Source organism: Cotesia typhae, unplaced genomic scaffold (assembly GCF_013202065.1).
Source record: "Cotesia typhae breed Kobodo isofemale line unplaced genomic scaffold, CoteBio_Ctyphae contig_11, whole genome shotgun sequence".
NCBI classification, from domain to species: Eukaryota; Metazoa; Arthropoda; class Insecta; order Hymenoptera; family Braconidae; genus Cotesia; species Cotesia typhae.
In genome coordinates this window covers 2,742,934-2,759,448 of record NW_027423711.1, presented here as the reverse complement: position 1 = coordinate 2,759,448, position 16,515 = coordinate 2,742,934, and the positions used below count along the sequence as shown (strand labels likewise).

Sequence of the window (16,515 nt, the reverse complement as noted above, 5' to 3'; positions counted from 1 at the left end):
TACTTAATAAACTGTAAATAAATATTTGTTAAACAATAATTTATAAACAGTTAATAAAGCTAATTAAATATAAATAAATCCTTCTATCAATGTAGTATTAAAAAAAATTCAAATAACTTCACAACACATTACGGTTCATGACTTATCTACTATTTAAATAATTAGTTTTAGCTTATTCGTTATTTTATTGTATGTACAAATTTTATGAATAGAAAATATAATACTCTGCAATCAGCTGTAGTGATATAATAAATAAATTAAAAATGATCACAAGTACTTGATTAAATTCAATGATTATTCACAGAGTTTTCCTCAAGATCCGGATCTTCATTGATGATAGAAATATCTCTGATAGACGGCTTTCGTGACCTCCAACCTTCTTGAGGTTCTGCAGGAGTTGACGTTTTCGTAAGAAGCTTAGGACCAGCTAATGAAATAATAATAGCGCCAGTCGGTGCAGTTAAAAGTATCGAAAGAATACAAAAAGTAAGAGTTGTTTCTGCATAACGTTTCTGCTCAACATCATCCTTTTTGACATAGTCTAAAGCTACTGGCCCTAAAGCTGCTTGAACGGTTGCTTTAGCCATGCAAGCTAAGGCAATAAATATCTTCTCTTTGTTATTGACCTTTGATTTAAAGCTCACGACGAATGTTACAATAATTCTCAAAATTATTCCTATTAAAAGACAACCGACACTCAAGTAAATAGTTTCACCTTCTAGCTCATCTATTTTGATTTGCGTTCCTGTTATACCAAATAAGATTGGTTCAAATATCATCCAAAATATTTCAGAATGCTATCGCCACCGGATTCTGTAAAAAAAAAAAAAAAAAAAAAAAAAAAAGAATAATTATTAATTAAAAAATTATAAATTTTTAAATTTGAAACATATTTTATACAATAATTACAGCAAATCTTTATAAAGACGTATATAAATAGCTCTAGTGCTTATCTTCACAAAATGTTGTAGTCTCGCTTGACACTAGTTATTCGCGTAGCCTTCAATACAAGCTAACACGGATAAATCGTCAAGTTCCGCTAAAATTGCACGTACTTAAGTTTCATGTGGGCTAGTATAGAGCGAAAATAATTGATTGTAAAAAGAGAATAAAGCATAAAGCAAAAAGAAACTAACTAGAAAAAAAAAAAAGCGCTACTAAACACTAATACTCATTGGCTTCAAATTAATTCTCCTTAACAAGATTGCGGATCGTTTATTAAGAGTGCGTGCTAATAGACTAAGTTACTGTCGTTATTAAATAGACTAACATAAAATCATAACAATAATTTCGACTACATAGACATATAAATGATTTGTCTAATAAAATATACGTTAAATGTTTTACTTTTAATTCAATAATTAATAAATTAGATTTTAAAAAAAAAAAATTTAAGAAATTTTAATTAAATTTTTTTGCTTTGAGATTTGATACGTCTAATTAATTTATTATTTTACTGTTAATTCATAATTTGAATTTTGAATTGCTTGAAGAAATATTCCAATTACGCTTTAATTTACATCTAATTATAATTTTTAAAAATTAATAAATTTTTTACAAAAATTTAAATTGATACTTTTTAATTCTAATTTTAATTGATTTTAATTGATAAATAAAGTAAAAAATGTATTTAAAATTAAAATTAGTGAAAAAATTCACGAATAGAAATAAAATAAATTCTTTTATGCTTCCAACAGATTTATTTTAATCAAAATAAAAAATATCAGTTAAACTGAATCCGGTGAAGAAATAATATACTGATGGAATAGACAAAATTACAGTCCGTGTATAACAGTGCCAAGTAAAATTTCAAGTAGAACTTAAGTCAACTCTTGAGCGTCGGCAGATTGTTATAAACCGTCTTTTTGCTTCTTTTTTTCCTTACTCGGCCTCAATTTTTCCCAACGTTCCTCTTTACTTTACCACTCTTTTCCTCTCATCTTGTATGAGAGTGAATATACTCAGAACGTTGACGCGTTGGCAAAAATATTCTTGTATGTTTCTAGCCTTTGAGTTTTATTCCAGATTATATCACCCTTTACGAAACTAAAAATCAAACTATTTTCTATACTTTCAAACGATGAATTTTCAGAGAAAATGAATAAAATACTGCGCACTGTTGTCATCCCTCTTTCCTTTAAGTTTATTCTTTAGAAAAGTTGATAAAAAACTTCGCACTCAAGTTTTGCATAATGCAACTAAACATTTTTTTCAAAACTTCAGAAGTATCTACAATAAGTATGTTTATAAATTAAGATACTCACATCTTCGACGTCCCATCCCTCTTCTTGCCAGAAGTAGCAACTGACAAATGCAGCTGCAACTACAGCAAGTGGACCTGCACCTCCTAATTCTATTGCTTCACTTCCAAAGACAGATATCAGTCCACCAAATAACAACATAAGAACTCTCAACGGTATTTTGTAAGGCTAAATAAAAATATAATAGTTTTATGAAAGCGTCAATTTTATAAGAATTATTTGTCATACACAGAAAATAAAATTCTTGGCTCAAGAAAATTTTCGGCAGCCTGAAGGAAAACTGAAGTTGTATTGGCGAAGTAAAAATTTTTTTTGAAATTTTATTCTTGGTGGAAAAAATTTTTTCTTAATTTAAATTATCATAAATACGTGATACAATAAATTTTTATACTTAATCAAGATTTTTAAATACTTTAGAGAAGCAGCGTCACCTACTTCAGCTGAGAAAAAAATTTTTTCACCTTGAGAAAATTTTTTTCTTAAATATTTGATACCCATTTCATATTTTAGCGTGCAATTATTCATATTAAATGAAAAAAATTATTCAATATTATTTGATCTTCTCATTTGACATGTTAATCAATAAAAAAATTAATGAAAATTTACTTCCATCAAGAATAAAATTTTTTGGAGCAAGAGTCTGAATTTTCTCAAAAAAAAAAAAAAGATTTTCTTAAAAATAAAATTTTCTTTAATCAAGATACGTATTTCTTAAAGCAAGAGAATAAGTGAAATTTCTTATCAAAAAAAATTTTTTTTCGCTTGAGAAAATAATGAGGAAAAAAAAATTTTATTGGCTCAAGTGAACTTTTTTTTCTATGTAGTATTTATTTAGAATTATGCTTACGTCTCCTTTTTCTGGAACGAATTTGGAAAGATAACCCCAAAGAATACCAAATCCAAGACCTCCAATTATTGAAATTGGTCCCTGAAGAATTTGATACCACAAAGAGTCATGAGAGAACAGGACACTTTTTATAATACCAAAAATTGCAACTGACGCAGCGTCATCGATACCTGCTATTGCAATTATAAGAGTTGGGATTCCCTGAAAAAGAATTATGTAATTAAATAATTCAGAAAATAAAATGTTAAGAGAAGAAATGCTTTTTCATTTTTATTTGTAACAAAAAGATTGAAGATAAAAATGTATTATTTTACACGAAAAAATAAAATTTAAGCTTATATATTACTTTATCTTTGATAGAGGTAAAAAAATGTAAAAAAAGTACAAAAACAATTGGAAAATAAATTCTCTTGCATCTGAACTTAAAACTCGTGATTCGAGAAGAAGAAAAGAATAAAATAAAACAGTAATAGCGTAATAAAAACAAGAAAAAAAGAACAAGCTAAAAAAAAAAACAAATGTACCTGCCCCGGATTAAATAAGAAGTATTTTTTTCTCTAAAAAATTCATCAATTTAATTGAAGTTTTTCAGATGTAAACGCTCAAACAGAACTAACGTTTAATTAAAAATTTAGTTATAAAAAAAAAAGTTTAGGTTTTACTGTAATAATAATTATAATAGTTAGTATAAAAGGTTTTATTTACTTTTGCAACGCCGTAACCCTTTCTTCGAAGTCTAAAAAGGCATGGAACAACGACAGCTGGTGATACTGCTGCAACAATGCTTCCAATTAAAAAAGTCCATATCCAGGGTAAGTCGAGAAGATATCTTGTTGTGACTGCAACTAACGTAGCTTCCACTGTCCAAGGTATCAACCCTATCTTTGGCAACGTTATTTTTTGTCTCTTGAGGGCATTTGGATCCAGGTCGAGGCCAGCTCGAATTAATATTATGACTAACGCGACTTTTCTGAAATATATAATGTTTTTAAAATTTAATTATTCAATCCAAAGGAAAAAAATATTTTAAAGCACTAGCACAACTTTTTTTATTATTTTTAATCCGAATATAGTGGTCCACATTTTTAAAGCAGTACTTGTGTATAAAATTCGTATGAATGTGTGAATTTATTCGTACAAATTACTACACCATTAGAATTGTAATAAACTAAATCAAAAGAATTTTTACAAATAAGAAAAACTTTTGTAAATTTATTTAAAACTTACACAAGTCTTTATATATGAAAGTATATCACGTTACAGATGTTATAAGGGCGTATAATAAAAATTCTGTTTTTTTTTCCAAGTCCAAAAAAATTTTTAGTTTGAAAAAAAATTTTTTTTTTTGGAAATTAACGTATTTTTGTATGAAACGTGAAGAAATGCAAAAAAAATTTTTTCTTCAAACTAAAAATTTTTTTGGACTTGGAAAAAAAAACAGAATTTTTATTATACGCCCTTATGGCATCCGAAGTAGGTCCCGGGAGCCATAAGGGCGTATAAAATTTTTTTTTTTTAGCATTTCTCCAAATTTCAGACAAAACTACGTTGATTCCTGAAAAAAAAATTTTTTAAATGCCCTTATGGTTTTTCACCGGGACCTTTTGCCGGTATTACGCCCTTATGGCATCTGGAACGCGATATAGTGAAGATGATAAGGTAAAAGATCAATATGTAAATTTATAAAATTGTAAAAAAATTTTGATTCAATTTTTGTTAGATTTAAAAATAATTATTTTTAAATTGATAATATTTAAAAAAAATCAACGATAGAAATAAAATAAAGTGATCCGAAAATATTATTCCTAAAAAAAGAGATAAAGTAAACAAAACTCAGATTAAGTGTTAACACAAGGTGCCGCGTGATTCGTCAATTAATATTTATTTAAATGACAATCAGTTATCGATTTCAACGCGAGAATGAAAACATTGTGACAAAGTCACGAGACTATTACATAGTCATATATTTATTCGGCTTGACAACTCGCTGGTAATCAATTAACACTCCCGATCCTCGTCTCCCCACTTTATCAATTCGGAGAGTCACGAGACTTTTCAATGTCTCCCAGCTTACTAATTACAATGTAAGACTTGTACTAGTTATAAAATGTAAACTCTATCCATTAGATTTACGGTTACAGTTACATAAAAACATTTATCGTTGTGGTGTCATCATACAACACACATGTGATGGAATTATCTGCTATTTGGTGATGGTGATGATAATAATGATGTAAGCGTGGGAAGTTTTCAAGTTCTATTCAGAAGATTTCAGTGAAATAGCTTCGGATGTTATGTGGAAAATACATATAAATATATAGACGTATATTCTTCCTGATGAGATCTACTGCTAAGATTTGTTGCGCAACAACAAATCTTCAGACAGATTCTTTTAAATATATCTATCTAAAATTCTTGCACCATTTAATATATTTTATTAATAGCCTTTCCCCTAAACATAATTTCTAAAGACGAATAAGATTAGTTTCGACGCCACGGATAAATGTTATAACAGTCTTGACGTATGTCACAACAAATAATCTATTAATTATTGTGAATTGAAATGCACACAGTAAAAAAAGTTTGCATGTAAATTTGCTTTTTGATTAGTAATTTATTTTTGCGATCGATTTTACTCTATTTACTCATTTTTTATTCCATTTACAGAGATTTATTTTTACATTTACGAATACTATGTATGCACACATAAAATGCACACCTCGAGCACAAAAAATATTAATATTAATTCTAGTTAAAATATTATTCTCAATTTATTCTATTTATTTTTAATGGCTAATTTATTTTATTTTATTATACTATTGATGATTTTTAAAACATTTATTTCTTCTTTATCTACACTGAAAAAAAAATTTTCTTGAATCTTCTTAGTTTAAGAATTTTTTTACTCAAATCAAGAAGATGAAATTCTTCAAAATTATTTACTTAATTCAAGTAAATTTTTTTTCTGTGTATAAATTCAGATTGTGGCATTTAAATATTAGTTAAAATAATTTAAAAATATACGCCTATTGATTTATCATTTTTTTTTTCTCTTTACCCACGGACGCACAATAAATTTGCAACTGGACGCAAAAGGCTAACGACAATTTAAAGTCATTAAAACCGACTAAGACCATAACTAAAGCCGTAAAAATTGTTTGGAAATGACGTTTGACAAATTGATTACTAACATAAGGTTGTCACGCGCTTTAGGCCACCAAGATCAAGCAATAAGCAAGCACGTGCTCTTTAACACATAAGTACGTCTTTAAAAACATGTTATTAAGAGAGCTGCCCGCTTAAAATTTTTTTTTATAATTATTCCATTATCAATATCATAACAAGTAGATTTTAAAAATAATTAATCACAATCTACGCTGGTTCAACTCAAGTATGAGATTAAAATTTCCATGGATCTTTTTTCTGTGTAATTAATCCTAGAATGTTATTGATAAATTTTATCGATTACTCCATTTAAAAAAGCTTTTATCAACGAATTTTTATAAAATTGTTATATCACACCTGCGAATAATTTATACATTTAATTTATTAAATAATAGTTGCCTAAATACTTAAAATTCTTCAGTAGTACGTCTACACCTTTTTTTTAGCATTTTACTTTACTCATTGCCACCAAGTTGTGATTTGAATTAACAAGTATATATTATTTCTATTGAAATACAATAAATTATCAGCAAGTCAAAATATAATCATTGAAAACAAAAAAAAAAACAACCTTGGAGTATTTAAAAAAACTGAAGTAATCAATATAAATGTGATTATCTTATCAATGATAACGTCAAAATTAAAAAGATAATTTGTACGTTAACTAGCCCTTATAATCATTGCAGTGATTTATTTACTGGATAAATATTTAATTTATATCAAACTCTCATTTATTTTATTATGCATCAAGTCACTCGACCTTAAAAGAAATATAGTCTTCAAGTACATTCATACTATGAAATTAAATTATTGCACATTGATAGAAAAATTATCTTGATTTTAAGAGAAATAATTTTGAGTAAAGAAAAATATTTTGAAATTTATATTTTTTAAATCAAATTAATCTTTCTATCAGAGAACTAAAAGTGCTTGTTCATACTCTAAGATTATTATTACTATTACTATTATGATAATTTACTACAATACTTACCGAAGATTCGCAATAACCTCCGAGTATCTTCCTTCAATATATACAAGACCAGTATTTTGCATAACAAAACCCGTTAGAAGCATTCCAATGAGAGCTGGTAGTGTCGTAAGAGAAAATAACCAGCCTCCAAAGTGTGCTGCAATTGCTAAAGTTGCCAGTCCAAATAATGGACCACCTGGAGCAGCATCAGCACCTATTACTGAATAAGTTACTCCCCAAATCATTAAGCCCAGAAGAACAAGACAGAGAATTCTTGCAAATTTTCTAAAAGACGGGCAAAATGGACGTGGACACGCTCGCCGCCAACCTGGTGGTTCCCAGGACGGTGTGTCGTCTTTACCATGACACCTTGTGCAAAATAGGTACAGCCATGACCTAAAAAAGCACGGGCTTACAATTCAACGTTTATAAGTAAATTTATTGTCAAAAAATTAAAATAAATATTTTTTATAAATAAAAAAAATACCTTTTTAGCTCTTCGGTGTATTCAATTTTATCTCTAATTGAACTTGACAGACTCATTGCCGATTTTTTTCTGATTTGATTATTGGTATGCCCATTATCAAGATCCAATTTGTGTTGGATATTTTCAACACTACTGTGATGAAGAATAGATTTTTTTTTTAAACAGTCTGGATTATGATCAGAGCTTGCACTGATTCGTCTATGATGATCAAATATTGGATTATCAATTCCAATAACTTGATCACTTATAGAAACTCGTCGGCTTCGCGTCGTATCTTCAAAAGATCGTAAATTTTGTCCAATATTATCCATAATTTATTTTATAATTTAAGAGATAGTTAAAATTCACTAGCTCTTCTTGCTTTCGACTTTCAATCGTGAAACAAATGATGCTGAATGATGAAGTTAACAAAACTTTAAATCCACTGAGAAAAATTATCCCCTTTTCATAAACTTGTACTCCTTCTTCACTATCATACGTTTTTCTCGACAGCTATGCATCCAATGATAAATGATGAAAGCAAATACTATAATATCATTGGTCTACATTCAGAATATAAATAAAAAAAAAACTGGATATGTAGTACTTAAGTTACCCATGCACGTCAGTACGCGAGTATCTTCGGTAATGACTTACGTTGACAAGTCAATGACTGATTCACTGATGGATAGCTAGCTTGCTAGTCGGATCGTTTGATCAAGCTAGTTCAAGTTGCTTTGGTGGGGAGACTTGCATTTATGTATAATTGTCAGCTTATCGGGGCACAGGATGGGTGCACACCGGACACTAAATTGTTTGCTGCGCCTTTGCCTTTTCATTTCATGATCTAAACTTTCAGTAAAATGTTGTTAGATTGTTGAAAAAAAAAAAAAAAAAAAAAAAAAAACTTTCAAATAAAATATATTAAATGAAAAAAAATATATTTAATACAATATCTTTTTGCGCGTGATTATCGATGACCTACTACCACTTACATACACAACACAAAGTCACACATCACATTGCTATTCTTTCAATTAGCACTCATCCTCGCTGAGCTTAAATGCTAGCGAGAACTAATTCGTATAAAGGACAGTTTAACTAATGAAACAATATTCGGATTCGTTGTAGACTTGTATACATGATTGTCTGTGTATACGGGACGTAAGGCATAACACCGATTCATATTCTTCTGGCGTATGGAAGGAATAGTAAAGAATGAGGTGGGATATCACTTGTCTTTATCAGTTGTCTGAGATAGTTGCAATAGATTAACTCAATCTTATTCACTTTTCATAAATCAGTTCTAAATGTTTAACATTTTATTGTAACTATTTTATTTTTTATTATAAATAATTTTTTAAAAAATTCTACTTAACATCCTGACTAAAAAATTAATCAATTATAAAATTTCAACTTGTTAACTTCCCGCCAGACAAATTGTGGCTATTTTTCCGATTAAAAACAAAAATTGGAAAGTTATGTTTTGTTTATTTTTATTTAAATAAATGACACTGTTGTTAATTTACGTAATGATCAGGTGCTTTTTATTAAAATCTTAATTTAAATTTATGTCAATGTAAGCAAGCTGTTAAATATTGTTAAATAAACAACTTGTATTCACAATAAAATATTCCATTTGTTTAAATTTTTTTCAATGTTATTGTCCGTTGTATCTTTAAAGATTTAAAATTATTACTAAACTATTTACATGAAGATTACTATGTGAATGTAATTTTGAAATTATTAAGCTATAAATAAGATTGTCAAATATTCTCAGTGTGTTACTCATAGTCATGTGCTTAAATTTTAATGCGATAATGATAAATATAATTAAGATAAGATAAACGAATATTAGTCAATTATTGGATTATCATTTACTTTTATTATAAATGTCATGGATAATATCTGCCTATTGTGATTGTGAGTGTGTAAATGAATTTTCCCATAAATTGTGTGAGTCGTCATAGTGGAATTTTTTTCGTGAGAAAATTCAGTCACTGAGCTCAGCAGTAATTATACTGAGTGAAAAAAATTTTTTAGATAGTAGCTAATATAATCCAGATTATAATGAGTATAATCCAGATATCACCCAGTATAATCTGGATTACAATGAGTATAATCCAGATATTACGCAGTATAATCTGGGATGATATCCAGTGTTATTTTGTTCTTTCGGTTTACATGTGAAATTTTTTTTTTTTTTTAATAATTTTTCAATAAAATAAATAATTAAAATTTTAAAATGTCAACTAAATTAATTTTCATAAAATTAAAAATACAAATAAATGTAAATGAGATATTTAATCAAATAGCTATTACCTAAAACTAATTAGCAAAAATTTATTTACAACTGATAAATGTAATAAATAATTATTGTAATTATAAAATATCACTTTGATTTTTTTTTTAATTTTTAAATTAATTAATTTATTTATTTATATAAAGAATTTAGAGGCAGGTATTTGAAATTGAGGTTGAAGAACGATATAATGGGTTTAGTGTATGGGTACGATATGTACAGTAAATTTTGATGTATAAGCATGTGTATGAACAGGTCTTGGTGTGTTCCGGATATACTTTGTCAGCTTTAACCGGCGTTATTGTCGCTCGCACCAGTTTTATCAAGATGCTTTTAATCGAATACTAGAACTAGAGTATATTGCATTTTTTCTATTTTCGGTGGTGACTTCAAAGAGTGTTGAGGAAATTTGATTAAAAAAGGATTACAAAATGAAAACTTTGATTATTTATACGCACGTTTAATGCATTAATTTTTTATTTAATCAAATTCAACATTTGAAACATTCATAAATTTATTCATTTATTTTTTTATGGAGAGCAATCGGTGGATGCATAAAAATGATCGATTACTGAAAACATAATCACATAATCAGCGATTACAATGTTTACGTATATAGCGCATTTTCGAAACTATCATATAGCTAAGATTCACTGGTAGTGTTAATGAATGGCCCCTCGAACGGGTATTAATTTATATTATCACTTTAATTACTTATTTTATTTATTTACTTTACCTAAGACATTATAATGTCACAGAGACATGTTTATGTTTATTTTTTTATTATTATTATTATTAAATCAGTAAGTTATTTCCCTGTCAACTTACCATTTAAAAATTTATCACTCTCTCTTTCTCTCATACATATTGATTCATACACTCACATACACAGTGTAGTAAATTATTGTTTATTCATTCGTTATCGTTTGTTTCAATAAACTGATGATCCAAATGACACTTCAATTTTTAATGCAACGTACGTTGGCACAACCTGTCAGAAATTCAATGACAGAAATAATTTTTAAACCTTGACAATGCTTTAAATCCAAAAACAATATATGGAGATATAATTTTACTGAATATATATTTCAGTAAAACAAATTTAATTTTATAAAAAATGGAATTATTTAAATAAAAATATTATCAAGATTTAAAAATTATTTTACCTTTGAATTTTCTACAAGCTGTAAAAGATATCAATATACAATGTTGCGATTTTAACAAAATGCCATTATATATATATATATATATATATATATATATATATATATATATATATTTTTTTTTAAGTATTTATACCAATGATTTATATAACGTGCATTTGTTACAAAGGGGCAGTTTTATACTCGTCATTTGATTGAAATATTTGTAAGCGCTCCACAATGAAAAACATTTTTAGTATAACAAATTGATAATTTTCTTGAAAAATACCACAAGTCCAATTCCTCGGTCATTGGAAAATTCCACACGGCATTAACATTGAATGCAAAATAGCATTCAATAATTTATATCTCTACCCTGAGATGTGAAATTTCATCAAATCCATAATGTTTATAAATGTTTTTATTTAATTACACTGAAATTTCTTGAATTTGCACACGCTTCTTGGCACTACCCGGTGTTCCGGGTTGTCTTAGAATTCCTGAACAAACATTGGGTGCAGGTACTTTTGGCGGTGGAGGTGGATCAGGCAAGAATTCGTCATCGTCGTCATCATCAGTGATACCTTGATCGTGAGGCTCCAACTGATTATTTTGCGCTGCAACATCAACACACGGTGAAGGTGTTCGACTACGATTAACGCCCGGACTTTTACATATAGCATAGGACGGTGGATCTAGAGACATCCGTTTACCTCCACCGGGTGGCGGTGAGCATTGAAACTCCTGTAATTGTAATTCGAGTTCTTGTGCAAGTTTATGTTTATGAATTGAAGGACTTGATGAAATAGATGAGTCATTTAGGACAAAAGAAGACAGTCTTGATAATTTTCCACTGGCACTTATTGACTCCATTCCGGAACATCCAGCTTCAAGCAGTCGTTCCTTTTTTTTATGCTCAACAAAACCCAATGATAATGATGGGTTTAAAGAGGCTGCTGCAGCAGCTGCAGCATTGCGATCGCGCTGATGATAAATTCCAGCAAAAATAAGAATATTCAGTAATAACAGAAATATACCAACAGCTATTGTTACTGTTAACGCTGTTGTATAACTCTGATAATGATTTGATGCAAATTTACGCAAAAGATTGTTAGGCCCTGGGGATAATTTAGGTAACGGTTGTTGAGTAGAACGAGTGGGAATAATTGTGCTTATAGGCACAACTGAAATGTTGGAAGTACATTCTGTACTTTCAATAGGCTTTGAAGATATAGAAGCTTCTGTGGGCATAGGTACGGAAAGTGGCGGTGGTGGAAGCGGTAAAGCCATTGTTTGAGGCCGTACTGCACCCTCGTAAAGACTTGGGCTCTCTGCCAGATGATGATGACGCATACTGATCTCGTAACCTGGACGATGCAACTGCGGCAAAAGATTTAGCCACAATGACATCTTATGACCACGGTAGTGAGAATGCATTTCAGTTAATTTGCTAACTTCGAGATACAGCTGATTTATCGAGTCATATGAATCCCAAAAAGGTGAATTTTTCATGAATTTTTCATTATTTGGATTCCCTTCATTAGGATCTCTATAAAAATAGAAATAAAAATAAAAATAAATTAAAGGATGTAAAAAAAATGATATTTGCTTAAAAAACAAATCAAATTAACTTACCCCCGACGTACAAAATTTGCAATGTATCGCACTAGCATACGTGAAATACTTTCATCTTCAATAGTGTAGTTAACAGAGTAAAGCCAACGGCTTGGCTCATTTCTAAGCAGTGGTATACCCAAAAGAAATGGAAGCTCATCCCCTCGTTGGCTGGGATGATCACCAGGTTGAAAGTGAAAAAGGTAACCTCGTCCTCCAGACGCCGAATGTAATAATGCTAATCTAAGAAGTGGAGCAGCAACTTGCCCATCTCCCAATAAAGATAATAAACTTTCTCGAATTGCATTAGGGCTTTGTTCATCTTTTTCCCAATCAGTATATTCATTTTTCAATGTTGAATAAATTTCATGAAGATGATACCGATAAGTATTACGAACGTATGTTCTTAATATCCGGTCTCTTCTAGTTGCATTAATACCATTCTGAAATAAATTTTTTTTTTAACTTTTTACAAACAGTTTTCATAAAATCACTAATTAAAAAACAAATTTAAACCAACTTTTAAATCATCTTCACTCAAATCCAACCACGCTTCACATGATGTTAATCCCATAAGAAGATCTCGATTTCCTAAAGCAGCAAATTCACTCCCAGGTCCCGGTACCAATGGCAAAATACCCGCCGATGAAGCAGTAGGTTGTGTTACCTTAAAAAAATTAATATTGCAAATATTTCTCATTAAAATATGCTGGTGAAATAAATAAATAGAATACCTGAGAACCCAATGGTAACACAGTACCATCCATAAAAGGAGCAAATCCAGATGTAAATCTTGGAGTATCAAGATTAACATTAAGTAATTCTTCAATACTTCTCAAGCGTAAACATATTGCAATGTCATCAGTTTCAACATCCCCAAGACACCCAGTTTGTTCAGCAACTCGACGTTTAATTGTAATAGGATCACGTTGTATTGCCCATGGCGATAATGCAGAACCGCCTAATAGTATAACTCTCTCAACGAGTTCTTTAGCCATTGGCGAAACTGCTAGAAAATTAGCTAATGCTGCTCCGGTTCCTAGCCCAAGAATACTTAAACGTTCAGGATCACCACCAAATGCTTCAACATTTTCACGAAGCCAATGAAGACCCGCAACAAGATCCATAAGACCGTAATTACCTTGGGCACTACTTTTTGTACCAGTTTTGAGGAAACCTATCATAGAAAAATAATTTCGGCTCTATTTTCAATGATTAACAAGTCTTAATTTTTTGTTTTTTAGACAATACAACATACCCAAGACACCCAGACGAAAGTTAATTGATACTACGATGATGCGACCATGAGCGGCCAAGGCAGTGCCATCCAAAGGATTACCCGCTCCCCAAGAGTAAGAATCCCCATGAATAAGAAGTAAAGTTGGCAGCAATTCTGTGCTGCTGCCTGAAAATTCATTATAGATATAATATAATTTTAATTGGTAATTCTCTCAAACAAGGATATCACTTTTGAAGGATTATGAGCACGAGATGAAAGTGAAATAGACTGAGAAAAGTCACAAGATTTCCACCTGTTGAAGATAAATCCTAGAAACTATTTTCACGATAATAATGATCAAATTAACGAGTTTTTAAGATTAACAATAATATTATTAAACAGCGAAATGTATTTGAAAAAAAAATTTTTTCATTAGACTTTTTATTCTTCAATGTAATATCCTGAAGTTTGTTAAATACATTAGTCGATGAAGAAACGTTGATTTAACGTGAAACCACCTCACTCCCGCGGTGCTTGCAGGTTTTATGTGGTATTTAATCAACTACAATGCACTACGGAATTGAAGTGGTAACGCGCTTCGATAGATTGATAGTTTTCCTTCTCACCTAAATGCATATCTTGTTTGATTGTCGGTTCTGGTATTTGATATTTGATGGCCTTTTCTTCATTTCATTTCTTGGTCTCAGTCTGACTCACTTGATATCATTTATTCGAAATTCTATAGATTATTAAGTAGAGAGGAAACGGTGAAAATGAACAAGAACAAGAATACAGAAGAAAAGGAGAGAAATAATGATTCAAAATGAGAGATTGCGATAATACTGAACAGCATTCAGCCGTCAACAAACTCAGTGAATGCATTAAAGTAAGTATATATGTATATCATACATATTATAAACTAGAAACTTTATAAAACATTTTTTTTTTTTTTTTTTTTTTAGATTATATTAATTAAACAATAAGCCGGAGACTGATAAAAATGGAAAAAAAAAAAAAAAAAAAAAAAAACTTACCGTGTTGTGGTCGAGGTACGTATAGATTGAGGTACAGGCAGTCCTCGCTTTGATTAGTGAGTAAAGGAATAATATTATCGATATAAGCACGTCGACGACGTGGCAAATTTGGCTCCAAACCAGGTATTTTTTGTGGACACGCGGGCGGTAAGGTATCCGCGAGTTTGGTGCCTCTCCATTGAGTTGGCGTGACGGGTGGCATGTAACGAAGTGCGCCCAACGGTGGCGTAGCATATGGTACCCCGAGGTAAGCTTCAACACCTTCGACGGACATAGAGCGGGCAACAATGCCGCGTAATGTTCCATAACGAGTCCTGACCTGACGAGAGCTGTACTTAAGCTGCTGCTGCTGTTGTTGCGGCTGCGGCTGGGATGAAGAGCCGGGTGCAGTGAGAGCATCGCAGGCTCGCATTGTCCACAGTAGTCCAATAGCAACGAGAAGTAGCGTTGCATTTCTTGGATTCGTCGGCTTCTCTTTTTGGTGTGAAACCGTTTCACCATGTCGACGGTTTTTTTTTCTCCCAAGATTCCCGAGAGTCGTGCAGGAGGGGCGCGTCCGCATCGCGTCACGCCGCCGCGGGCTGGCCCCACCGGGCACCGCATCTGTAAGAACCTCTCCCTGCTTTTGCTCCTGCCTCTGGTTCTGATTCTGATTCTTTTGCCGTCTTGTTGGTGGTCTCCAACAATGTTTCTTCCTTTGATTTCTTCTCTTCACTTCTTGATTGTGTTTCTGGTGGCGGCACCCGACGCCGCGCCACCGCACTTGATTTTTTTCGAGGATGATGCTTCGAATCCTCTTTCTTCTTCTCAATTCTATTACTATCAATCAACTCACACTTGGATTCCTCTGTTGTCACTTCCTGGAAGTACCAACGAGGATCCCACTGCAATTTCCAGCGAGTCGACCTCGTGCTCACTGTGTTTACTCCGTTTAGCCAGCTCAGTTCCATCATCTGACAAAGTCCGCCAGTATGACACTTCTCCAGTCCAAGTTGACTTTATCAACATTGACACTTGCACCTCTTGCATCTGCACCTTCACCTGCACCTGCACCATCCACTTTCCAAAATTTCTACACTTATTCTCTATAGTCTTCATCAGTTAATTCCTCATCATCATTATCATCATCATCATCATCATCATCATTATTTTTTAAATGTAGGCGCAGATTTTTATTATTTTTTCAACTATCATCTATTTCCATTAATTAAATTTCACGCAAAAACTTTTTCTTTTCCTTTTCTTCATTACTTCATTACTTATTGTTGATCTTCCTCCTGATTGCGGTATTTAATTGGACAGTTTTATCCATTTGCAAAAATATTCATTTTTATCGAAGATATTTTCCAGCAATGTTGAAAACAGAATATAAACCGAAATATTTCAACACCAGAGAGAAGACAGAATAGAGAAAAGATCAGCAGCAAGCTAGGAGGATCCGGAAGGTTAGTGAGCTCCAGAGATGCATCGACGACTAACCATCCGTGAGGTATAT

At 31.0% G+C, this 16,515-nt stretch overlaps 2 protein-coding genes across 2 annotated transcripts; both read right to left on the bottom strand.

The window, feature by feature from the left end:
* Nucleotides 1–165: 165 nt before the first annotated feature.
* On the bottom strand, nucleotides 166–8,458 carry Nha1 (Na[+]/H[+] hydrogen antiporter 1). The gene is given in 7 exon segments (XM_074245160.1): nucleotides 166–791; nucleotides 793–813; nucleotides 2,265–2,429; nucleotides 3,109–3,309; nucleotides 3,814–4,078; nucleotides 7,265–7,639; nucleotides 7,731–8,458. Coding segments are annotated over 7 exon segments (1,842 nt in total). The 5' UTR covers nucleotides 8,042–8,458; the 3' UTR covers nucleotides 166–287.
* Nucleotides 8,459–8,589: 131 nt separating this feature from the next.
* On the bottom strand, nucleotides 8,590–15,644 carry LOC141528859 (neuroligin-1). Its single transcript, XM_074245137.1, has 6 exons — nucleotides 15,021–15,644; nucleotides 14,026–14,172; nucleotides 13,502–13,944; nucleotides 13,288–13,434; nucleotides 12,789–13,210; nucleotides 8,590–12,702 (listed from the first exon to the last, which is right to left on the bottom strand). The coding sequence occupies exons 1-6, from the start codon at nucleotides 15,580–15,582 to the stop codon at nucleotides 11,583–11,585; spliced, it is 2,841 nt and encodes a 946-aa protein (XP_074101238.1). The 5' UTR covers nucleotides 15,583–15,644; the 3' UTR covers nucleotides 8,590–11,582.
* Nucleotides 15,645–16,515: the final 871 nt, after the last annotated feature.